We start from the raw sequence: 26,807 nt of genomic DNA on the forward strand, positions 1-26,807 counted from the left end.
GTCATAATCCAGTCATTATATATTTATTATTCTGAATTGGCTCTTACGAATTACAAGTTTTTTTTACTTTTGAAAGGTTTCCCCCCCTGCCTGAAACGCCTCCATTGGACTCCTTTGTTAACTTCTGTATCTTAGGGACATCAGTATGTAACCTGCGCTTCTATTGGCTAGCGCACCAACACATTGTACGTGACTCCTATAAGCAGTTGACAAATCACAACAGAGTTAACCAATCAGAACAGACTGGGCTCTGGTTTCAGACAGAGGGTGAGAAGAGGTGCTGCAGCACAGGCAGTATGAGAAAAATACAGAGCTTTTGAACATTAAAGCATGGAAACATGTCACAGTAGAGGATCAAAATACAATTATGAGCATAAAAGGCCTTTTAAGGTACATTTTGATGCCAATACTTTTGTACTTCTACTCAAGTAAAATTTGAATGCAGGACTTTTACTTTTAACAAAGTATTCTTACAGTTTATCGTTGTTACTTTTAACAACTTTTAAAAACTGGATTACTGTCACTGCATATTTGAAAAGGGCAATGGAGGACATTCACTAGAGGCTTGATCTGGGTCGTATAGCTCAGTCTCAGCTGGGTTCCCCCTGAGTAGAGGAACAGCGCATGGGAAAGAGTAGGCATTGTGTTGTGTTGAATTTAATCATAGCAATGTTTACAGTTTGTGCAGCCAAAGCTCTCTTCATAACTAACAGGGCAGTTTCCCAGCTCCACTTTGAAACATGATTGAGTCAACATGTGCATGGCAAACCAAGAACAGAACATTTTCCGGGGAAATAGTTATTTTTTTCAGTAATTGCAGTTTGGGTTCATCTCTGTCAGACAGCTCATGCCTGGCCTCTGTTGCAAAACTTCTCTCCTTGTGAACATGTTCGCGCCAACTTTCAAAATGGCATAATCCAGATTTAATAAGAACCAGGGGACGGTTATTGAATTGAAACTCAAACCTTTGTTAGTAATCATGTTTTTGTTTTGTATGGTGTCATCTCATTGCTGCTACCTTATAACCACTTACAACCTGCAAAGCCAAGCTAAAGGAACCATGTGATCAAATAAAAGGGGCAGGGCTTAGGAAAGAATATTACATTTGTCCCAAATTTCGCCCAACTGTTTTTTCCCTACTATGAAATGCTCTTTAATAATATTAATGGATGTTTTGCCAAAATGGTTTAATGTATTTAGAAATAGGGCGGTACCCAATGTACATTTTCACATTTGATGCTTTTCAATAGAATCCTTATTTCAATTAAGTGATAGTTACATCAAATGAGTAAATTGGTTTTATTAAATAACCTTTCTTTTCTGTAAATAACTGGTCAGTGTTATAGTGCAGCTAGCGGGAGATCAAACCCGCAGTTACAAATGTTGTTGTCTTAACAACTGAAAATATGGTTTGAAGCGCAATATTTAGCAATATTAAAATGAAGTACATTTGGGAAATAATTAAATCAACATTTTCATTAGTTTTTTAATTTTGTACTCTTAACACCCTGAAGTCAGAAACATTCCTGCACAACTAACAGTGTAACTGATCCAAAAAATAATATGATGTTCTTAATATTAGTGTAGCATACCGTGTAGGACTCTCTTCTTTGAATAAGATAATGAGACAGGCAAAAGAAAAGATAAGCGGTGCGGCATTCATGTTCTGCATGAACCCATGAAATACACGTACCCTCCTACTGAGACAATATTTTATTTTTTATGTTTTTGTGTACCCTGTACCCTGAGTCTGCAGATTACCCACAATCCCCAGTCACTAAAATCAGAGAGGGGGGTCTGCTCCCAAACTGCCTCTGGGTAAAAACAAGAGAGGGGGAGGAATAATGTAAATACCCCCACCCCCCGTAACTCATTCTTCATCGGTGACACACCTTGGTTCGTCACCTGTGGAATTCCAGTGAGGAGTGGGATGAAGAGTGGAGGGGGGGACGGAGGAGGGGCAGCTAGAGGAGCATAGTGATCCGGGGTTAATAACTAACCAGTTCCCCCCCCCCCCCTCCCGCTGTGGAGCGCTGGCTATGCTAAGAATTCTGACTGCTGTAGCCTGATATATGTATTAATGTGAAAGAGAATACCCTGCCTTTTCGCTCCTTAACGTATCCATCACAGAGGGGCTGACGGGTGGGAGGGTCCCCTCTTTAGAACTTTGTGTTGATGGATTTGAACCACATGACCCCCCCCCCCCCCCCAATATAAGAGCAGGTATGTAGCTCCTTCGGCGAAGACCATTATTCAACCTCTGCAGCAGTGCAGGAAACATTTTTTACTTTTTTTTACTGCGTGCCCCACGAGAATCACAGAGGGAGCTTTCTGGATTTTTGTGGTTGGTTGTAAGATGATAGAAAAACAATCTGGCTGTTTATAAAACGCAGAACCTAGGCTTGATGCTGATGTGATGCGTCTCCTGAAGTAGACGCATTACATCTTCAGCTCTTGGTCTCACTTTTGCTAAATCTATCCCACAGGTATCACAGCCCCTCTGAGACAAACCAGGTCCAAATGACTGTTATCTGACAGAGGTGTGATGGATCCTACATCTTGTTAAAACAGGCCAGGATGCATCAAATGTCCCTAAAACACCTAGCAACAATACCAAGTGCACACATCAAGAAGTGGAGAGCTGCTGTTAGCGGCTGGTCTGACAATAGTATGAGGCTACAGGGCTGGAGCTGCACCGGAGCCAGCAGAGTCTGCGTCCGGATGTTAGCAGTGAGCAGCCAGAATGCACACAAAAGTCAATTCTAATATTGAGGAAAAGACAAAAAACGATGAAAAAAATATATAACAAAAAAGGCTGTTTTAATTACAAAAGGAATAATTTGTGCTTTTTTTCAAATGTTCAAGGCTGTAGGGAGGAAAACATGTGATATGTTGATGAAGAGGAGAAATTATAAAGTTACTCATTTATGTGTACAGATTTATTAATTCATACATTTCATATTGAAAGCATCTGAATAAAGAAAAATGTCATTCTGGTGCCTGGTTATGTCATAAATTCCTCCTGAGAGTTTGGCCGAGCTTGCAAAGTCATAACTGCATTCAGTATAGACGTTTTTTAATATGTATGGGTTACTAAGTCAGTCTCCGCAGTTAATTGACTTCAGGTCAAGTAAGTCTAGACAACTCCTAAAGAAAAAATCTATAAAGGTGTCCAGATTAAGAATTTACAAAAGCTTTCCTAACATGATGGACATAAATAGGCCTTTGCTAAGAACTACCAAGCATCTGACCTCACCCTGAATCACTCATACACTCTTGAACGTGTCCTCTGTGCTTCCTGCTGGAGGAGGCTGCTGGCCTGCAGTGTGACACAGTGAAGGGTGACTGCCTCCTCTGCCATCTATCATCATGGATTCCAGAATGACAAAATGGAAAGTTTCACTTGAACAAATCTCCCGTCTGACTGCCCTCTGTCCAGACTTGCCTTAATTGCACCGGTCTCACCGCGGTGCACAGTGTATGTTCCATGAAAACATCGGCAGGTAGACATTAGATGCCAGCTGTTGTCTTTTACAGTACATGGCATTACATCCTTTGATAAATAGCTACTGCACAGATGGAAAAGCCCCCTTATAAAAGCTGCAGGTAATATGGCAGTAATGATGAAGAGACTTCCGACGCCCGACCCTCCCCCCCCCTGTCATCGTCTCTCACTTTCTTTCCACCCCTGTCAGCTCCTGTACACAGTTGATTTACAAACCAGTCAGAATAACAAAGCCTGAGGGGCTGGGGGGGGGGCTCTGACTTGGATCAGATCGAGTCCAAATTGACATCTGGTTTTTCTAACTCCACTATAATTGTGAGTGGGAGGGCATGCACGCACAGGGGAGTAGAGTGAACTAGTCCCCTGTGTATCAAATATATAACTCAGTCGATACAGAGCACCTCACCTGAATGCAGTGCTGAGTCTCAATGTGTGTCCTTCTGTTCTTGCATCTGCTATTTTTGGCTGCATATGTGCATCCCAGTGCTAGCATAGCGGGCGGCTATCTATCAACATTAGCGTTCGTAATAATAGTATGTCAAAATGCACTATGAGTACCCGGGTGGTGCATTCAGAACGCGTGTGGAACTCTTGACTCTTCTTCCATAATCTAAATAATGCCTTAAACTCTTTGGCATCTTGGCTACGTAATGGAAGTCACACGATCATCTGCAATTGCTGTTACTCCAGTAAAGTAAATTAAATCAAAAAAAGTAATAGGCTACATGGTTCTTTTTTCAGTATTTAATAAACAAACCACTATAATGGTGTTGAAATATAGGCACAGTATATTTTTGGGGGTTAATTGAGCTGTCTGTAATGATTTGCTACCGCTAAACATAGCTAGCTAGCTAACAACATACCTAGCTCCGGTGAGGGCACAATGGCTGTGTGTGATCTGGGACAACACCACATGGTCAAAATTCACGCTGTAGAAAACATGGCAATGTACTAGGGAGAGTGTTTGAATTGATACTCAACAGAGATGGTCCCACTACTGTAAAAGCAAAGCATGCTTTAAAATGGTAAAACCATCGATCGACTGTGAACACTCTTCTTGCTGACTTTCTATAAGTAAAGAAGAAAGCATAAAATGTCAGAATGATGATATTTAATCCTTAACTCTGGAAATCCCCATTTTTCTCACTTGTTTCTTCTATTGTCTGACCAGAGGAATCTCTCCATGTAAAAAGTCGTTGTCCCACAATCTATAAGACAGAAGCAGCTCCATTTCCAGACATCAACTCAGCAGTTTTTAATCTCTCCTCAGGGATAAGTGTGTTCGCTCGCTTATAGCGAGTAACCTGAGACATCAGAGGTATACCTTACAGTGGTCTGCTGCTAATAATCTGTCAGGTATACATATCGAACTGGTCAGCTGTTCAGTCCTCTTCAGGGAGCAAAGCATTCTTCTTTAATACCTCTTCTCACTCTCTTATATAGTTATTTAAAAGGATCCATCAAACAAACCTTCCAGGGGGGAAATGGTATAGACCATACTGCTTAAATATAATGTACCAAGGAGAAGAAGTGCAGTAAAATAACTGCAAGCAGGACAGCCATTTCTTGGATATTAACCTTATATTGAGAGAGATGGAGTCTCTGAAAACTGTTTTTTTTTTATCAGATGTTTAGTGTCACTATTTTTCATGATTAAAACTGTGTCACAACAGTGTTTTTTATGTGCTATTTTCTCTATTTCCATCACCTTTACAATGTTAACCTTTCTCCTATTTATTCGCCAAAAAATGGATTGCCTCTCTGCTCTTTTCTATTTCTTATTATTCTTTCTGGCCTTTCTTTTTAGAGTCCCTAACTTTAGAAGTTTATCACATCAGCGGAACGTCTCTGCACGTCATCAGATGACAGGGCTGAGGAACAGTGAGAGTTGTATATTGACAATTATTTGTAATAAATAAAAAGTTGTTCCATACCGTCCATCTGAGCGTCTCCCCAGCTGGTCTTGAATTCCTCTCCTCGTTGCCACTTCCATCACCTGAAGCCTGAGGAGAACAGACATTTTGTTTTAATGTGATCAAGTTTTTCTTTGGGTTTGTTTGAGTGCACTGACCATTATATCTGAACATTTTCTTTTAACTGTATGTCCAAGTGTCTCAGTAAATAAACTCTATTTGAATTCCAGGTCAAATTGAAGTCCGCTCTAAAAGCAATTTAGTTATTGGGTGTGCTTTTTATTAAATAACTGTACACCTCTTTGATTTAACAATGAATTTGTTGTAACTATTGACATATTGTTTTTTTTATCTTAACATGACACCTTTTGACAAGGTCCTTGTTGAAAAATATACACAGTGTTTTAGTAATCCTGAGTGCACCCTGTGAACAGCTGTGTGTGTTTGAGATAAAAGACATCCTGAAATCAGAAACCTGTCATTTCCACTCAGAATGGGATTCTCCCGTCTAATCCAAAGGACATCTAAAGATTTGAAGGCAACGAGTGAACCTTCCTCTGTCAGTGAGGTTCTGGTGGTCTCGGCAGCTGGGAAGTCAATGTTTGACCAAATAACAGTAAAGGCTGCTGGGGGGCTATGGAGGGGCACCTGTGTTTGTGTGTGGGTGGTCGGGGTCAGTGGAAAATGCTGCTCTTACACTCCTATCTTTTACAGATTCACTATTGTTTACAATGTAACTGATGTAACATGCTGGAATAAATCAACAAACCCAGTTAAATGTCATTACTTGTGCTCCTTGTTCTCAGTAGCAGAGGTAGATCCAGCAGCAACATTCTGAGTAATACTTGAAACTACGGGTCCCTGATTTCAGTCAGAGGAGCTCTGAAGAAGGCTTCTCATCTCAATTTTGGACGCTGAAATGAACTATCGCTGGCAGATTTCATCAGCTGCAGCTAGTTAGCCAATTAGGGTAATGGTAGCGCCATGAGTCGGTTGAAAGCCGTGTTTCCAGCAGATTTGTTCATGTTTTCAGCTGACTCCTTTTAAAAATGATAATCTTGTGAAAGGAGTTTAACTATTCACATGAAGGCTGAAAATCCTGAGGTGAAAGCTGCATCCCCCCGAGAAAAGAAATCAGATTCTTCAGCATTAATTGATGTACATACACATGTCATTTTTTCAGTTTTTTTATTTTCGACATACTATACTATTAAGTTTTTTTTACATATTTATGACCAACTATTTTTTTCTATTTTAGACATACTATATTATTGCATTCTTTGGCATTTTTTCAACATACTACACTTTGTCGTTTCTTTCAGAAATTTTCGACATACTGTTTTTTCATATTTTCGACATACTATATACAATGTCGTTTTTTGGGAACATTTTGGCATGTTGTTTGGCACTATGTTGTTTCTTCATATTTCCGACATAATATAACGTCGTTATTTGGCATATTTTTACTATACTATACCATGTAGTTGTTTTGCATATGTTTACAATACTATGTCCTTTTGTTCATATTTTTTACACACTATACTTTGTCCTTTCTTTCATATTTTTGACATATTATACTATGTAGTTTTTTGGGAAAATGTTGGAATAGTATACTGTGTTGTTTCTTCATATTTTTTGCATATTTTCACCATACTACACTATGTTGTTTTTTGCTGATCTTTCCGACATACAACACTATGTCGTTTTTGCATATTTTCAATATACTATACTATGTCCTTTTTTCATATTTTCAACATACTATACTATGTCCTTTTTTGGCATATATTTGACATACTATACTGTGTTGTTTTGCAGAAAAAAAAAATTGACATTCTTTACAATGTCGTTTTTTTTCATATTTTCGACCAAATATTTGTTCCTATTTTAGACAACTATATTACGGAATTCTTGTGCCTTTTTTATATACTATACTATGTCCTTTTTCTTTTGTTCACATATTTTGATATACTATATATACTTGATTTCTTATTATTGACTAACTATACTATGTTGTTTTTCTCATATTTGTGACATTTCATTACATTCCACTTGTTAGATGCTATTACCCAAAGCGGGTGAAGCGTCACATGCTGACTGCCTCAGTCTCCCAACGTCGATTTTCTGGAAAATATTGTGTACCATTTTTTTCATACTTTCAACGTACTACACTATGTATTTTTTTTGCATATCTAAACATTTTATACTTTCTGTTTGTGATATTTTCGAGATGCTATACTGTGTATTTTCTTTGCTGTTTTTTCTAATATTTTTGAATAGTACACTCTGAAATGTTCGACATCAGAGTGCTGGTTGCAGCCACAACTCAGATTAACCTTGTTGTAGCAACATTTTTATTTTTGCGGTTTATTGATTTAATGTAGCACAGACAACTTTCATCACCACTGTATATTCTCTGTGTGTTCATGAACTTGGTGTCAAGATGGATGCCTTGTCTACTGCAAACAAAATCCACCAAAGTGTACAAATAAAGTAACCTGAACCTGAACTCACCATATCTGAGTCGTCTCCATCCTCCTCGCAGTGCCTCTCAGCAGCGCGGGGGTCTCCCACAATCCTCAGCTCCCCGATCACCCCCTGGAGCAAAACAAGGACATGGTGTTTTCATGTTAACGATACATGTAATATATAGAGCCGCACTTGTTCTCACACATGTCTTACTTTCATCATACATTATATGGATGTTTATCTGTGAACTTGCTGCCTTTTCTCTCAGGGAATTCCCCCTCTCCACAAAAGCACAGGGGCTATTGATGTCTCAGTTTTAGCCTCTGCCTGTGAAGTGCCACTATCTGTGCCCACACACAATCTGTTACATGTTTCCATACAGGATACTCGCACTGATAGCATTCATGCTATCTGACTGCCTATCACAGGGCCATTAGCTCTGAATGAGAGGTGGTCTCTCTGCTGGTGGGTTATTTGTAGTCAACTCTTTAGGACACATTTATGTCCTGAGAAGAAAGATCAGAAGAACTTTGAAGATAAGCAGAAGAAGCTCTTTGAAATGTAATGGTTGTACTGGTTGACTCGATGTTTAGTCGATGTGTCATGGTCTTTTTCTAACAAAGTGCTTCAGATTCTATACAAAAAGGTCCATCGCTAAACAAATCCTCTTTAAGAATGTCCATTTTATAAATATGTAAATATTTAAATGCAAAAGAAGCCCGCCAAGTCTTCATTTGATTAGAGAAATTACAAGACCTCTACAGCTGAGGGCCGTGTGAAGGTCAACACAGAAGGAACAGGGTCTGCTTGGTCTTTCCAAGTAAACACTTTATAATACATCTTTCTGAACACAAGGGAATACCTCAGAAGGGCTCAAGTAATAACAACAACTGGAATTATGAGGAAGAGTTGCAAAGTGGTTTACAACTAATGAGCAGCTGTCTTCAAACACAGCAATAAACATATTTAAACAAGGGTTTCAGCTGGGAAACACTTAATCCCCCTAACATTTATGGGAAGAACTTTTGGGGAATTTTGACTTATTAAGTAGTATTAACATGTCTCCCTGTTTCCCATGTAATAATATATCAGTGGATGGAGGGAATTTTAAATTTTCTGCCTTTATGGCTTCCTGGCCTTTAGTCTTATTTTCAGTACATAGAGGCCATTTCAGTCCATATGAGCAGAAAGACTAGAACACTAAACAATGAAAATGGCCATCATTATCATGCAAAAGTGTCACTCAAAAGTTACGAACAACCAGGTCATGCTGTATGTAGTGTATATCTACTGAACATAAAGTAGATGCATGCATATATAAGGAATAGCATGCAAATAGCTTGCATGTAAGTCAGTAAGTCTCATAAAATCGTCTTATTTGGTAAGCTAAATAATGAAGATTTGCATGAATTACAGATGTATCTTCTCTCCCCAAAGGAGGTTTTGATTTTCAGTTGGAAATATTGATTTGTATTCAATATCTGGCTCTAATCTGATTCTTTTAGTGAATTATAATGACATAAAAACCTTAAGAAAACAACCAATCTTGATTGTGTGTCCGATAGAAATATTTAAGTATTAGGTAAATTAACTAAAGCAGTGGTTTTCAAAGTGTGAGGCGCGCCTCCCCTGGGGGGCACCAGAGAGCTTCAGAGGAGGCGCAGCGTGAGAAACAAATAACGAGAAACAGTGAAATCTAGCTAGTTAACTTCAGCTAACTTTATGAGAGCGGCAACATGGATCGATTTCTAGTGAAGTTACCTAAAGTGAAAGAGGAGACAGCGTCTGGCAGAAAACGTCACTTGCACACTTGTGGCTGTCTGTGGAGACCGAGTTTCCCCACCTCGCCAAAAAGGCTGTAAAAGTGCTCATTCCCTTCACCTCCGCCTACCTGTGTGAGTGCGGGTTTTCCGCATTGACTTTGATCAAAAGCAAGTACCGGTCAAGCAGGGGCGGATCTCCGGAAAGTTGTGGCTCATCGGACATTGCTGAGAGAAAATCCCTAATGTCCAAGTGCAAGTGAATGCAGCACAAGACGCAAGCCTTGTAACCCCTCCCCGGCCCTGGTGCGAGCGAGGAAATGTGATTGCCGGCGATTTCATTTGAACGGGAAGGCGCATTTGGACCCAAGTAGACGGAAGGAATGAGGTATTTTCGGTCTACAATGACAGAGAAGAGACTGTCAAGTTTGGCTGTACTCATGCTTGAATCAAAACGCACTAACGCTGTTGATCTTAATAAGTTTGTGAGGCGTCTTGCTGAACAAGATGGTAATCGCCGCATTCAGCTATAATAGGGATGCCAACTTGATGCTCTACTCACGGATGACTCGATGAACATAACAAACTGTTGAGATGATGACCTTACGTGTGTAAACTTTTTTTTTCTTTGTGGGGGTTTCCCCCCAAAAAACAGTTTTAAGTCCTGAGAAATTCAAATAAGACGGTGTGTAAAACTACACTGCCCAGCCAATAAAAAGTAACCACTTTGATTTAACTAGGCCAGTAGGTAAGGGCATTCCACCGGATAATAATACCCCTGCATATAGCAACAACAACAACAATAATAATAATAATAATAATAATAATAATAGCAATAATAATTGGGAGGGGGGGCGCGGCTGTTCTTATGTTCTCTGAGGGGAGGCTCACCTTCCCACACTTTGAAAACCCCTGAACTAAAGCAATAGTCAGTGTCAGGAAGAACAATTATAACTCATAAAATGCCTGCAGTTGCGTGTTTTCTCCGTGCAGGTAGCCGTGGGTGAACCACTATAAATCCAGTTAAACCCCACGGCCCTGCAGGCGGGGGCAAAACGCAACATCTGGCAAGAAACAGCGTCTGAGGGCATCTTAACATTTAATAAACTATGAATGTTTCATATCCACTTAACGGGAAGAAACTCAGCTATCAGACAATATTAACAATCTTTAGCAAAACGAAACACAAGGGTAACAAAGGCTCTGAATTAGCCCTGAGCGAAAAAATTCGAACACACTTAGCACAGAACTCATGTTAAAATACCCTTATTACTTATTAGATCTGCACATACAATATATCGATTAGCAAGCTGGGATTCCACAGATTCCAGAAATATAAGTATCATCACTGAGCGACCAGAACTCTCGGCATGGGAAATAAAACCAGACATCACACAACATAGCTTTAGGTAGCAAACACGGGAAATTGTCTTACCTTTTGCTGTTTCTGATCAAAAGTTATGTTCAATGGCATTAAAACGATAAAAACGCTGCTGAAGGTTAATCCATAGGTTAATCCAATGTGTCTGTGTCACTTTGAAATGATTACTGATAATCCATCTTCATATTTATGTCAATAACGGAGATTTCATATTAGCTACTACGAGAGTGTATGACAGCGTACGGCTTTGGGCATTCCGGCTATGCATCACTCATTCACAATGGGTAATGTTTAGATGGATTTTAGGAACTTCCCCTCGATTCTATTGGTTCTAACGGTTAAAAAGAGGTGTCAATCATCAAAATCGACCAGGGGGGCCAGAAATATGGAAAATGCACCCAAATGACCCCAGAAGTGTTTTTTCTCTTCTAAATATCTCTAAAAAGGTCAAACGTCACTTGTTTTGCATCAATCTTGATACAGGGTACTTATTATATGTTATAGTTTGGATTCCTAAAGCTTTTAGTCTACTATCCCATCATTCAAGGGTGGTTTTCACTATAAGTAATGGGTTTATTTTGGACGGACACTATCATTTAAAAAATGTTATTTTGTTCAATCTGAATTTACTCTAAAATAAAACAATTCTATATTGATTCTGACTTTTCTACATCCAACTCACAGGTTTATCATTGCTTTGAGAAAAAAGATTATTAATTTACTCCTTTTAGAAATGAAGATATAGTCAATTGTTCTGGGAATGTCATTTTCGAGCCTGAGGCCTGGAAAACAGGCTTGGGGCTCAACTGGCAGCTAAGGTCAACAGTTGTTGCGGTCAACTACTGGGATTTATAGCAGTCAGGTGACTGAAGTTAATTACAGACCAGCTGTGAGGTCTTCCAATTATTCTCAGACCCCTCTCAAGACATTTATGTTTCCGTTAAGATGAGGCCAATTTGAGCAATGAAATCATATGAGGGTTATTTGTCCAAGATGTTTCACATGATTGACTAAAGAGAGTCAAAACACTCTTCTGAACTTCACGGCTTAGGAGACCTGGCGCTGTTCAAATTGGTTCTAGAGAGGTAGTTTGGGAATGTGAGATGTGTGGTTTTCTGACACAGGAATTAGTTTGACCTAGGCCTAGTCCACACGACACTTACACAGGATTTTTTGTGACATTATTTTTTCTTTGCGTTTTTCACCTTTTATCTCCACACCCAAGCAGTGTTTGAGGTCATTAAGTGGTCACGGTGAGTGTTTTCAGAAACTTCGTTCAAGGTTGTTGAACAGACGGCTAAAAAAGGGCATCGAAATACTTGACCTATAATGTCAGAATTTGTTCTGTAATGTCCTTTGAGCAACATTTTGAGGAATGGCGGCACAAATACAATATTTTTTTGACCTGCTGTACTATAACTTAATCATATAAAATACATTTTTTGACGATATATATTGGACATCTTTCAACATACTAAACCTAGCCAATTTTTTTATTTATTATACATTTATACATACTAAACCATGCATTTTTTTTTAACATAATTTACAATAACTTTTTGCATATTATTTGTCATAGTATTCTTAATTTTTTTGAATACTATACTATGACTTAAAAAAAAAAAGGAACACACTGAAAGCCGCCTTTACCAAGCCAATCAATAATAGTTGTTTTCTTCTTTGATAGCCATCGCTAATGGGGCAACATTTTCAGCAACGGCGGCATAAATACAATCATGAACGGTGGATGGGACCAAAAAACCTGGTAATAGGACTTTTTTACATGTTTACACATAAGTATACTGTACAGGTGCTCTTCCACCACACTGAGCAAAGAGGCCTACCTTATGCGCTCTAAAGTTCCCATGCAACACTCCTAGACACAAACCCCCGCCCACACCACCTTACACATGTGGCCCACTTGGCATACTCAGAGAGACATGAAGGAGGAAAACCCTGTTTATAAAAAGATGTGTGTACATGTAACCTAGGCCTAATTCAGTTCATCATTCAATTATGTTTGTATCTACTCAGAAAATATGTAATTTCCAGATTTCAGGGGCCTGAATAATGTTTAGTTGATAACGGACTGAGCTTGCATACGCACCAGAAACTTCTCGGAATCAGCTCCTCCAGCTTGCCCCACAAAGACCCCGGCGCCGGCCTCCAGCTCCATCTCGTCGGGGGATCTCTCCAGGCGCATCACCTGAGGGTCCGTGTCACAGTTCAGGTAGAACATCACCTTGTCGTCCCTCACAGCGATGGCAAAGCGAGTCCAGGTGTCTTTCATGGAGGGTGCGAGGAACCGGGCCGCCTCGTAGGACTGCTGTGAGTCGGGCTCCGTGTAGTACAGGATGACGTACTGGTTCCCCCCCTGCACCGCGGACAGCTTCACACCCACGTACATGATCTGCTGAGCGGCATCAGTGATGGAGAAGATGGTGCCGCCCCTTTCGGAGGTGGGTTTCAGGTTGAAGATGAGGGCGAAGTCTCTGTAGAAGGGGCTCGGAAGGTAGGCGCGGGCCAGCTGGCCTGAGTTGGCATCGGGGCCGAACACATAGCCAGGGCTGCTGTCAGGCCCAAAGACCTGAGTGATGGTGCTGGGGGGGGGGTCCCCAATCAGCTGGAGCAGGGTGACTCCACTTTCTTCTAGAAGGGGAGAGAAAAAGGAGGTGAGGCCATAATATGCAGGGGATATGTTGGTGGTTAGATAGGAGGGCTGCATGGCAGGGTGTAATGTTAGACCGGGCTTAAGGGAGTGGGACTGATGGATGCAGGAATAAATACTGTTACTTGCATTGGACTCTTGCATAGTGAGTCTTTAAGTCTGTACTAAACCAAGAACACAAACAGAAGTATACAGTAGGTGATAATGTTTTTAAATGATTGTAAACAGCATTAACACATGTCATAAAATGTGTAAGGAAAGTGACCTTGACTGACTCCAAACAACCTGTTGGCTGTTATGAGAAGCATTGGCAAAGCAACTTTGCTTAGGGGACCACAAACAAACAAACCAGTTTATAACTAAGATGGAAAGGGTTGACTTGCATCATAAAAGGCAAAGGGATGGGCCATTTGAGAGTAAGAAGAGCAGATTACTTTAGCAGACATTGTATATCAAAGACTAACGACAGACTTCAACTTCAGGACTGAAGTCATCTGATCTTGTCTTTAAAATTCAATGTCTGCTAAAGTGATCGGCTTTTTTAAGGTAATGTATATTCTACAAGATATCTTTGGCACTTTAGGCTCGCAGTATCTGAGTCAAACAACTTGAAACATGTTTCTGCATGTGTCAAACACATCTTTATGTTTCTTGTGGAACGTATTAAAATGTTTAAGCCTTATCATTTAAAGTAGTGATAGAATAATTACTACATGGGTTCTCTGAAAAACACTTAGAAAATTGCATCAAAGGACCAAAATGTATAACATGGAAATATTACACACAGAAAACTATTACTCTTGCATGCATCCACCATAAAGGAAGAATCAAAACATGTAGAAAAGTCTTGAAGAACTGACCTAAATGGGGGCCAAAACACATGAATTCTACCCTAAATGTTAATATTTAAAAGAACATGTTGCGATATTTGCAATTTTAAGGTTTCAGATAGCCCTGGCTGATACAATTAAATTGATTTACAAATGGTCTTTAAATGGGTTGATTATTCATAGCTAAAATGTTTTCCAAATATTGACAACTAATACAACTAGTGTGTGTAAAGGCTAGAGATTTATATCTATTCATGACATTCCTGAAGACACTATAAAAACTTCTTCCGACTTGTGTGACATCTGCTGAATGTCCCTGCCCCGGGCCCTCAGGGACCAACAGCTGGGCCCCTGCATATCTCTGCTCACTTCTCCATCACCCCGGGTGACTCTGGAGAGGTCAGCGCATAATCATTGGAGGCGTTTAGGAAACACAACGAACACAAAGAGTGATGTGTGCTCATCCCCATTCTGGTTCGGATGTCTAACTAGCATCAAACTGGAGACTAAACATTACTGCTTTGATCAAAACCAATGTTTCCTCATGTTAAAAGAAAAATCACTGTTTTGGGAGAACGTGTGACGTAGGTTCAATGAAGAATTGCTTTGGTTTACCACCTGGAGTCTAATGTGCTAGCTCTATTGCCCGGTTCAAAGCCTCCCCACTACCCCGATGCTGGAGATCAGTGGGTCTGCACTCAGCTCTGTTGAGAGCTTAAACACACGAGGTGTTTAGCTGAACCTGAGGTCCTGCCTTCTGCTGTATGACCATAAACACCAGGCTGAATGTTTGTCTGTCTGAGAACTGAAAAATACTTTCCAGTATAAATTATTCAGTTTAAATACCTCATGAAATGTGTTGCACATTTCAAGATGTGTCAAGAACACAAGAAAAATCTGGAAAAGCAAGTTTTGTGGACCAAATGCAAAAAAGTTTAAAAGTGACGTGTGCTACATGACTGTATTGTGTTGACCGTCTTACTTATACTCTTTGGATTAATTAAAAAGTAGCATATTTTTGAATTTCAAATAAGTGTGGTAAAAGCTACAAGCTTAAAGAGGATTAATAGCTTTATGTATCTTCATAAAGATATGAGATCTCCAAGACCTTAACATAAAACAGACATTGGCTTCCTGAATTAGTCAAAGTTGACGCAGATTCCGAGTTTCAGAACACCTGAGGCCGACCCTGAATCCTTAACTGTTGCATGAATGGCAGGTAACATTAAAGTCATTTGCACCAGGCCAACCAGATGTCTCCTCTGATCAACTCAGGATGAGAACACCCACCAGATGTGCACTTTGTTGGACTATGTGTAGAATGTACCCAAATAGACGATGGTCCAACACTAAATGCTAAAAAGTATCACTTTTCAATCCTGATGTAATTGAGCCAGACACTAGTAAGGACAATTTAATTTCCCGACTTTAAGCAAATACAAAGGTTTGACCTGCTTTAGGCTTGTAAAGGATTGCTTTAAATCCTCTTCAACATGCCTGCATTGTCAGCAATGGGCCAGCCAGTCATTCCTTCACAGAGATCAGAAATCATTGGGTACACAAAAGGTGCCCCATTAGCATTTTAAGTGGAAACTCAATGCAAGTTTTACAAACTGCTTTTGTTAACCAATGACAGCTTCAAGGCCGATGGGGTATAGAAAAGGTTTGTTGATGAATGGAGCTGTGCTGAGTTTATGGTGCTATAGTTTGCCTTGTCAAGAAGGCGGCTTAGTGTCCAGGAACACAGCACTTGTTCATGTGCTAACATTCCAGGTTGGGGGTACCACAGTTTGTGATACCCTGTTGATAAAGCTGTATATACAGTGTGAGGCTGTATACGCAGCTTTGGGAAGAACGGGACCCTGCGTAATCCATGGGAAAACATTTGAACATCTGGACAGTCTGAGAAAACTTTGCTGTTTCACTGCTCCATCACCATTTAAAACATCCCTTGAGGCGTGCTGACAGGGGCAATGAACTATCTCGTCACTCCGCAGAAAAAGCTAGTCGGTGGTTTGACCTGCGTTTTTAGTGTCAGAGTTCACCTCGTAGAAAAATGACGACCCCATGATTGAAAAGAAAACATTTCAGCAATGCTAACGCTTCAGCACAAAGTATGTCTTTCGTACTTTCAACCAATTGATTTGAAAGTGAAGTTAATTAGATTTGGTCACATGATATGGTGCTCTTTGCTCTCTGCTTATTTGATTCCTGTTTGATCTTAGTTGCAATGTCTGTCCGTCTTCTTACAGGGCTAAAGGGAGTCCTGTTATGCTTATAATGTTAAATGTCAAGTACTTCGTGCAAAATGACATCATATTTTTTATTTGTTTTGCTTAGACACATTTTTACCAGCAGCACTTTATTTTTCTTGTCTTATATCAGGGAATATGGTACCATAATTACTACAAATCAAACAAACTGATAGCTCTTTAACCAAACCCGTTTCCACTAGAAAGCGTATATGTAATACGTAAGTAAATGGAACAATTAACACTGGATGTTTTTAATATAATAGGTACACCTTCCTTGAATGAATGTTCCTTTCTTTACTGAAAAAGCATATTCTTTGAATTCAGGGCAAAGTTTGCGGTATCTTTAACCTGTAGAGAATACTCGGAAAGAGATATCAAACTAAAACCCACATCACAGTCCAGGAAGGAGTTTTCATGTTGGCTCGCCCTGAAGACTGTAATTCTCAAGCCCGTAAGGGAAGATGGGCCTACCACAAGCTGTGCACTTTAGGGGGGAAATAAATAAGATTCTGTTCAAGTTCTCTACTGTACTTGTAAGTGACAAATTAATGATTCTTTAGAGCTCCTGAAGAACATAGTTTGTATGATATTCACAGAGGCAGAGGTGAAATGCTTCTAAAAAAGTTAAGAGCTAATACCTTTTACCATCCCTGTGCCTCATTACTGAGTTTTGTACCGGTTCAACACAAACCAGAGGGGGCAATGAGTTTCTGGCAGCAAAGAAGTTGAACTACTCTGTGCCCATAATTGGAACCCTCCTGAGAGCCAAGTCAAAATCATTCCCTGGCAGGCTGCGCGCTGAAGAGCCGGAGCCAGCTTTGGGCCTTCCTGTTATGAGATACAGTACAATATCAATCTCAGCTCAAAGGAACCATGGTGCTACAAATCATTGTCAGACCACCATAAGGGTTTACAAGCCACAACACAAAGACTAAATGTACACAGAATTCACCCAAACAGAAGTGTTTATCTTACAGGAAATCTACCGTTTCATGTTGTAGACCACCAGAGGGGTGGCTGGGGGACAGGAATCCCCTTTATTATCAATTAAAGGAGCCTAAACTGAGAGGAGTTCCTCATACAGGATATCGTTTTACTGTGAAGAGCTAAGCAAAATAAATTGCAGTTGACCTAGACCCTGATATGAGTGACTGCTCATCTTCCAAGCAGGGGACTGGTAACCATGGAAAACATAATTGAAAGGGCTATTATGCCCTAACAATAACTTCTTACCACAGGGGCAGCCCCCCCAAGGTAAAAGGATCACATCTGACAGATTTCATACAATGTTTCCATGCCCCAAACAATACATCTGCCATCTTCCCACAGCGACCTCCCACATGCACACATCTAAAAGTCCCGGACACACCAAGCTGACACCAAAGAACTGACACAGACGGACCCCTGACTGTTGTGTCACCTCGCCTCTCTGCGTCTTGGCCATGTGTCTCACTGGAACACACCGCAAAGACTTCAGCCGACGGCCAAGAAGCACGTACGAACTGCGCATGCGTGAGTGGCAATAACTCTCCTTACCAGCAGGCGGCGGTAGTGTGTATTCGTCATTCAGAAGAGGCAACAACCGGAAGACATACTGCGTGATAACCGAGAGAAGAAGAACAGACTGTGTGATGTAAACAAACAACAAATAGCGTGCGTTCCATTTTCACTCTACAACGAGAAGCTCATGGGGCTTTCCCGAACCTGTGTTGAGAGCTGGAGTTAAATTAGATCTCACATTTGCCTTCTTAATCGTTTTTTTGGGTCCCTCACTTCCGTTTCGCTTCTCATGCACTGATTCGCTAAGCTGAACAGCCAATCAGAGTGATTTATTTTACCGACAGCCTTTGGCCGACTGACGGTTACAGCCGAAAAGGTGTCGGCACGGCTGAAAAGACATGATGGTGCGGCACACACCAATCTGAGTAGGGCGTGTCAACGCTCATCGTCGGCCTGACGCCCGTCGATAGCCAAAATCGGCTTGGTGTGTCCGGGCCTTAAAGGGTACATGCAAATACTTAACTTTATCTCTATTGTGTTCTTGCCCCATGCCAAGGGCCAAACTTTAATTCCATCCAATATACCAGCTCAAGAAGTAAGTAGATCATGAGACATTCTTGCATGAAAGGTCATAGTTATATGATGTAGGAGTAGGGTGGTATTAACAAGAATATGAGTTCCCTCCTCCCACACATCAAGCAAACAAAGCTGCAGACGGTCAAAGCTTCCCAGACCCTGCATGGTGGGGGCTCTGATCAGTGAATTTAAGAGGTCAACGGGCTCCTAAGTGGGAAGGTGCAGTAGAAAACAGCCCAAGATAAAGTTATTGGGCCAATTAACTAGAAAACAGGGCATTTCGGGCAGCAGGGCACACATTTACAGAGCTTTGGAACAAATTATCTTTGCTTTTTACGTATGACCTCATTTAGTTGTAGGCCAAAGCCCACCAAGCTGTTTACTACTTCTAAAACATTACCAGTATGCCTTCTTGCTGTAGCAGGGAGACATTGGCATAGGCACATGAGGCATTTTGTCAGTACAAACCATGTGATGAATGCTCATAAAGGCAACGTCTAATTGACTCAGAAGCTTAGTTATCTTTCGGAAATGGGGGGAAAGAGACAGAAGTAAGCAAAAAGTAAATTAATTTCTTATATTTGGTGAATAAAGACTCATCTGAACATCACACCAACAAGCAGTGTCCAGTGGTGAATTTTAAATATTGCTGTGTTTGTATGAGTGATATCAGACGAGCTAGACTGCGCTGGCGTTCTGTCCAACCAAGAATGATTTAGAGAGACTGAAAGCATCTCAGTGATACCTCGGGGGCAACTCAAACAACCAGCTTCTGGAGAGCCAATAAAAGCTATCCTCAGGTAGTAAATATGTCTACAAAATCCTAGTTTTTTAAATGTCCCTTAGGCTGCAAATATCAATGTCAGAGCATTTAAAACAACTCCTTACACATTATTTAACACAAACACTTGTAGTGTAAAGCTTTGCAGTAAAGCCAAAAAGCTAACACATGAACTGTGTGGCTTTTTACAACAAGGCAACATAAAACCTCGCCTTAACCCTAACCCCCCAGATGAAGAAAAAACACAAGCACCTTGTATATCAACACAGAAAGTAACACATCTATTTGGGCCCAGATGCATCACTTAGTCTTGGAACCGGAGACATCTTGTCCACTCATGTCTGTCAATGAAGCCAGGTGTCAGATAGATAGTGGAGCTGTAAAAAGACACAGTCTTGAACTCTGACTGATCTGAAGTGAACGAGGAGTGCAGGACAGTTGCCTAGTAAAAGGCTTTAAAGAAGTACAGAACTTTAGACAAAGCTCTAACACTACTTTGAAAGAGACATTTCACAACAAAAAACTGTCCTGGTATTTGACATGCAATATCCATTGAATATATGCATTCAACTCTTTAAATCATTCACTTTGTACAGCCGTTTGCTAGCTGTAAGAAATACCTTTTTTCAAGCACAGATGTAAAAATGTACATCCCACTGGAAACCAGTGAAGCAACATGACTGCTTCCCATGCATGACGACTTCATCTGTCCATTCCTGGACAGACAGATGCTCATGGAGCTGACTGCGAGTCCCTCACTGTCAAAAGAGACATGCAATTCTACATGCCGAGTTATCTACAGTTTCCATGCACACGTTGTTCTCAGAAGACAGGCCCTGTCTTGTGCAATTCCAGATGCATTAATGCTAATAACAAAGATATCCTAAAAAGAACAATATTTAATCAGTGCTTCATAATTTACTAATTAATTAAAATAATCTATGTTTTTTGTACTGCTTTTGCTTTACTACAATCTGTGTTGCAGGATAAGATATATGGAGTGTACGAAACCATGTAATTATTACCCTTTAAATTAATAATTTACTGAAAATATACATAACTTGGTTTTGAAATGAACCATAAACCCATTTACTGTACTGTGCGTGTGTGTGTGTGTGTGTGTGTGTGTGTGTGTGTGTGTGTGTGTGTGTGTGTGTGTGTGTGTGTGTGTGGGGTGGGGTGGGGTGTGTGTGTGTGTGTGTGTGTGTGTGTGTGTGTGTGTGTGTGTGTGTGTGTGTGTGTGTGTGTGTGTGTGTGTGTGTGTGTGTGTGTGTGTGTGTGTTTTATAATAACCTTCAAGTTGTAAGTCACATGCATTCCAAAGGACAAGGGAAGCACAGACATGCAACATTGTAGGATTGTAGGGCAGGAGGGTTGGCACCATGCTTGTTAGGCTAAAGCCAGAACTTTTACCTTTTAACAAACTTGAAGCATGCTTATTTTTCTTTCAATTATTTTGCAAGGGAACCAGGGTATAGTTAATGTCAATGACGTCTGTGCTGAAAGGGACAAATGTCAATTTTTGGAGTTGGGTATTGGGTTTTGTGAGGAAACACCAGACAAACTGGAGAATAGGGACACTGAAAACTGGTTCAAATGAATCCTAGTTTTGGGATTCATTTGAACCAGTGATTACCTTTCTGGTTACTAACTGACAAGCACTGATACCCATCATCCTCTTCTTCTGGTAGAGTGTGGCACTCCAGAGGGAGTTGTCCCTCATCCAGGAGTGTCCAGCAACTGTCCCGCAAGACTTCGCAGAAACTCCGGCAAGGCAACATCGGCTCACCGCCACATTTTGGTACCAAGAGAAGGCAGAAAAACCACTCCAAACTATGGTGGCAAAGTGACTTCAACAGCCACGCCCATTTGTTTAGGAGTACCTGGACTTCCTCCACACTGCTCTGGTTAAGGTAATTAGGCACAACAAAACTTTCCCCTATCATGGAGGAGCAGAAAGGGAGAGCAGTATCTAGCAGCAAGCATTGTGGGGATTCTACAACAAGTGCTGATTTAGCTTCTTCGGTGTGGCTTTCAACTTGTGCCCACCCACCTGTTGGGCTGATTACGATTGCTTGGCTAGGCTCACTTGCTGATGTTTGAGTAGGATCTAACATGTGACCATTTTGACTAGTCACCACATTCTGGCTAACTGCTGATGCTTGACTGGGTTGTTGGGCAGCTCTGGGGAAAAAGGCAGGTCTCTTGCTAGTTTGTGGTTTGGTAATTACAATTTGTTGGATATGAATTGGTATTTGGGTTGTAGAAGGTGGCTGGCTGGCTAATGGACAAGGTCTAGTCTGTAACACTTGGTTAGGTAAAGCTTCCTGGTTGGCTGGTAATTGAGCAATTTCCACTACTTGGTTTTCCTTAGGTATCTCTGTGGTCTCTACAGAGTTTTTGCCCACAATTGGGGTTCGTAAATCTTTTGTGGTAGAGTTTTCTTTAGAATACATCGTAATATCAAAGTCATTAAAATCGAAAATAGAGCTATTTCCTCTAGTATTATTAGTTCTTTCAACAGAAAAAAGATTTGGCTCTGATGTTGTGCTTCCAAGATGATTGCCCTCATTTATGCTTTTAGGACTGATCCTGGCACTCTTTTGAAACTTAAATTTTTGCTCATTGGTTTGGGATTCTAAAATGTCTCCACTATCTAACGCCCATTGCTCAGTGGGCATTACTATTCCTTGCTGGTTTTCATCCGAAACCCCCTGTGTTTCAAAGCTAGATCCTGATGCAAATCCAGATTCAGCCTTGAATCCAGAGTCAGACCAGAGGCCTGACCCAGTTTCTGAGTCCAATTCAGATCCAGGCCCAGATCCCAGTCCTGAAACATCTCCTGTAAAACTTAAATAACCAGATCCTTCAGAACCCATACCCTTTATAGAAGATTTGCCATTACCAGGTTTACGAATGCGTGATGAAATCCCTTCTGTTCCCTTTTCTGATGTACCACCACTCTCTGGTTGTGTTGTAGGTTCTACAGTGGTCAGTCGAAGTCCCTCAGTGGTCTGGTCCCATGTCTGCACAACCTTTTGGATCCCTTGTCCCTCATCGATCATCTCAGATCTAACCATTGCGATATTCTCTGATGAAGGTTCTCCACTACCTTCTGAACTGCCAGATCCCTCATGGTCCACTGTTGGGGGCATAGTTGTAGTACCAGTCCAGCCCCAGAACCAAGCATCAGAGTAGACCACCAAGAGGGTCAACAAAAACAAAACTCCAAACGAGGTCCTCATTTTAGCCATAAAGTCAAATATTGACCACGTCCACCCACTTGATTAAACTCCCTGAGTGAACTGTAACATGTCCACTCTGCCACTACACTCCTCACACACACTTTTCAGCACTGTCTCCACACACACTCCACCAGGCAGGGAGGAAAAGTGAAGAGGAGTGCCCCATTCAAAAGAGTAAAGGGGGAGAGCAGGAGGAGGCGTCCTCCGCATTGGCTGTCATGGCAATATTTCTTCTCCTAACTCCTCCTTCCTCCTGCTTCTCCTTTTGTCACAGCAGTGAAAAGCGATCTCTCCTGCTGACTGATACCTTAGAATTACGGCAGCTTTGCCTTTCAGTCTACAATGCTGATGCTTTCAGTGTTTTAAAGAGGAGGGCAATTTGTTCCCCTTGACTTGTTCTCTTTGTTTTAACATGACAATGGTAAACTACAGATTTAGCTTAAAAGAAACTCCAAACTACCTTGGAAGCAACAGTCGTGTGCCTTTGTAATTAGCTGATTTCAACAAAAATAATAACATGCTAAATTGTGGTGTAATCCCCTCCAATGAATAGTCTCATTCCACTGCAACACCAACATGAAATGGACTGGATTGTCTTAACATATAGACCGTGACAAGGCCTTAATTCACACAGTACCCAGGCCTCACTTTCTTGTCCAGACTGGTTCCCCATACTGCCAATGTGATCAGTTGACAGAGACCCTAAACATCTGCTAATGGGAGATTAGTCATAAAAGGAACGGGAGGTTTTCTCTAAAAGCACCAGGGGTTTCAAATAAAGGCAGGTATTTTGTGTGTGTAACCTCGGTTGCTGATAGAACTAAACACTTGTGCACAGCATGCAACTAACCTCATGTTGCGATGCATAAATGTCTTAACACTATCTTGACAACTTTATCCTGTAGCTCTCCGTTATGGCCTGGGGTCACTGATGATCTGCCTGACCCCTTTCTCCAGGATTATGTGTGTTTGGTATAATACACAGGGGAAAGGGAACCCCAAAGACATTGTAAAGTAACATGGAAAATATTGTCAAAATGAAAAGCAGCCAATGTGACCTACTTAAATAAACAAAATGGGAAGGCTCACTTAGTTATCACAAGGCCAAGCTATTTTGCAGCTTTTGCCCTGATGACAATTTCAATAAGAGAAAACTATTATCTGTAATCATATGAAAAGCAGCTTCCTTGTGGGCAATACTAAGGGACTTGTGATTGTCTCGAGCTAATGTGTGACTTTTATTTAGAAGAACGTTTGTTCCTTCAAGGAAGAAAAAAGAACATGAGAATCTGCCACCATTTAAAAGGAGACAACCTTAAATATATAAGTTATATCTTAATCCTCATTTCAGTAACGTAATTCTACGAGGCTAGTTGTAGCATGATCACAATACATTCAGATAAATTGACCCTCTAGGCAAGCAGGGGTTTCCACTCTTAACAAAGCAATTGTTCACTCTTAACCTGTCAAAATAGAACGTTTCATTACAGCAGTAGCTTGAGAAGAAAATGAAAAATGCAATTCCTCTGTGTTCAGTTTTAATGTGACTTTTAAACAATGCTATGCAAAAAAAGCAATACATTTTCAACCACAACTTTTTTGTTGTCAGACAAACTAAATGATTAACGTAAACTTTAGTTATCCTGTAGACCTAAATAAACCTAATGTTTATAGTACGGATTGGGTTAATATACCGAGGATAATACACCCTGTGTCATGGTAATGAATAGCCTCAGCTCCTCTGGGATTATATTGCATAGGTTAAAATAAAAAACAGCAATAATTAATGACAGCAGAAGGGCTTTTCCTGTTCTATACTTCCCGTCTCCTGTGGGGAGTCCCGCCAGCATGATTTCCACTTTAATGTTGTCCTTTTCTGTTCTTTAAACAACACAAGATGCCAAATCCTAAGAATTTAGACATTTATGGTAGTCCAAAAGGGATTTAGGCTCTAATCAGTGTTATTATTCCAAAAATGACAACGACTGGAGGATGTTTTTCTATGACAGCAAGAGATTTTACAGAGTTCGGAAATGTTCATTCAGACTTGAAAAATGGGAAACCTGCCAAAAGACTTGGGTGGCCAAGCACATACCCTGTCACCTCAAAACTAGGAAACAGTCTGCTAACTTTATGGAAAAACCTGGCAAGAAAGGTGGAAATGCACTCAATAAGGGGAAGTACTTTTGTGCTTGTGGAGTGACAGTTTTTTTTAGCACATAATCTGCAGATATCATAACTTGGAATTTGTTAAAAGTCTCTCTTTTCAACATCCCTTTAATGTGTACTAATACCGGTGTAGAGTACAGGCTGCGAGAGTCGTAATGTCAACACGGCCAGAAGATTTCTTGTTTTCAGGAGTGGCATTTGTAATTGGAACGGGTAATTACAGTAAGAAGGATTGAAAAGTTTGCACAGGGCTGTACGATGAAGATGGAAGAGTCTAAACAAAGAAGCGCATCCACTGAACACTGCTCTGCAACGATGGTCCACTTTTTGAGGAGAAATTCAATTGGTCAGAAAAGCAGTTATTTGCAGGTTCTTTCAGAAACTGCAACAAGATTTTCCTGTTGGAATGTTTCTGTCTTTTGACGGATAACTGTTTCAATTAAAGGACAATGTTCATACAAAAATGTTCGTGGAAATATGGTTCATATTTGTAATGCTGATATGAAATATGCATAAAGCTAAGATTTAGGAACTCATTCTAGGCTAATAGAAGATCATCCTTAGTATAAGCTAATATAACCTGACAAGTTAAATGGCTCTTACTCTGGAGACTTCTGTGCTTTATTATGTTTTTTATAAGGGTTTAACAAATAAAAGAGGACCATAATGTTCAAAGTTTTCTCAAGAAATCTAAAGTGCAAAACATTTGAACATTTCAGGACTTTGACAATGTGCTGGAAACTTCTGAAGCAATGGAGACGAAACTCAGAGAGACACGGGGAGAGCAGGAACTTTGATGGCAAACACTGATGGTTTATTATGGAGTTACTGCCGGAGAAGTTGATAAGACATGTGCTGCCGCCACGAGGTGAAACAGCGGTTGCCAAACAAATTCTGAAGATCTCTACCCCAGACCCATGTATTTAGCTGGTTCCGAGAGAATAATCAACATGCTGCATAACAAGATAAAACAGGCAAAACACTATAACACCTCTATCAGCTGACGCCAACAGACAGGAATAGGGAGACAAAATACTGAGAGCACAGCTTGTGCTCAGCAAGGGCAGTACAAACTGATAAACTGGGTCAAAGTTATAGGCCTAGGAAAATATTTCCACAACAGACACCAATCATGGCATTTCATTCACATCTAGGTGGTAGCAAAATCAACACACAAAACCTATATTGTAGGGCTGTCCCGAATACCATTTTTCGGGCTCCGGATATTCGGTAGTAATCAGCAGCGAATATTCGACCCGCGCGGGGGGGTGCGTAGTAATTAGCAGCGAACCGCTTCAACACGTGTATTTTGGTTTATTCACGGCATTCATTTTGTTATTCTACAGTATTGTTGTTTTATAGTTATTTGTTAATGTCTTTAACCCAATTTCTGTTCTTTGAAATTGAAAAGGATATTGCATTGTGTTTGTTACTTTCGTTGCAGTTGTATCTGTCTAAAGTGTAATTTGGCTTGGCTTCCTTTTTGTATGGACATGCTTTTATTTTGAAGGAGAGTTAGCGCTGTTGACAGGAAGTTGTTGTTGCTATCGAAACAATGTGACGGAGATTAACGGATAAAAAGTGATATCTACATACTGTATAAAGACGGAGAAAGTAAACGATAACGTTTATGGTTAAGTGTTAGTACCCCCCGAAGAGGCACACGCTCTTACGTTGATATTAGAGTTTTCATTAAATTCTATTTGGCCAAAGAAAAAAAAAACGAAAAAAAAAAACGAAATTGAAACCCGAATAGTA

The 26,807-nt window shown here is 40.5% G+C and overlaps 1 protein-coding gene and 1 long non-coding RNA gene across 9 annotated transcripts in view; one reads left to right on the forward strand and one right to left on the reverse strand.

The window, feature by feature from the left end:
- LOC307028254 overlaps window positions 1-5,449 on the forward strand; it is a 157,205-nt gene extending 151,756 nt beyond the window's left edge. For 4 of the 6 annotated variants that reach the window (XR_013804906.1, XR_013804908.1, XR_013804909.1 and 1 more), the window contains one exon: window positions 5,313-5,425. This is a non-coding gene — a long non-coding RNA (uncharacterized lncRNA). The other 2 variants (XR_013804907.1, XR_013804911.1) reach the window with 2 other exon arrangements.
- The window catches only part of LOC307028251 (uncharacterized protein), a 93,303-nt gene that overhangs the window by 29,755 nt on the left and 36,741 nt on the right, over window positions 1-26,807 (reverse strand). For 2 of the 3 annotated variants that reach the window (XM_079663105.1, XM_079663104.1), the window contains exons 1-4: window positions 22,541-23,003; window positions 13,133-13,674; window positions 7,930-8,013; window positions 5,440-5,508 (exon numbers count right to left, since the gene is read on the reverse strand). In XM_079663105.1, coding sequence (XP_079519231.1) covers window positions 5,440-5,508; window positions 7,930-8,013; window positions 13,133-13,674; window positions 22,541-22,889 — 1,044 coding nt within the window. In that variant the 5' untranslated portion in view covers window positions 22,890-23,003. Of the gene's footprint in view, window positions 1-5,439; window positions 5,509-7,929; window positions 8,014-13,132; window positions 13,675-22,540; window positions 23,004-26,807 lie in introns of those variants that run through there. The other variant, XM_079663106.1, reaches the window with a different exon arrangement.

Source organism: Notothenia rossii (assembly GCF_949606895.1).
Source record: "Notothenia rossii genome assembly, chromosome: 2".
Taxonomy (NCBI): domain Eukaryota; kingdom Metazoa; phylum Chordata; class Actinopteri; order Perciformes; family Nototheniidae; genus Notothenia; species Notothenia rossii.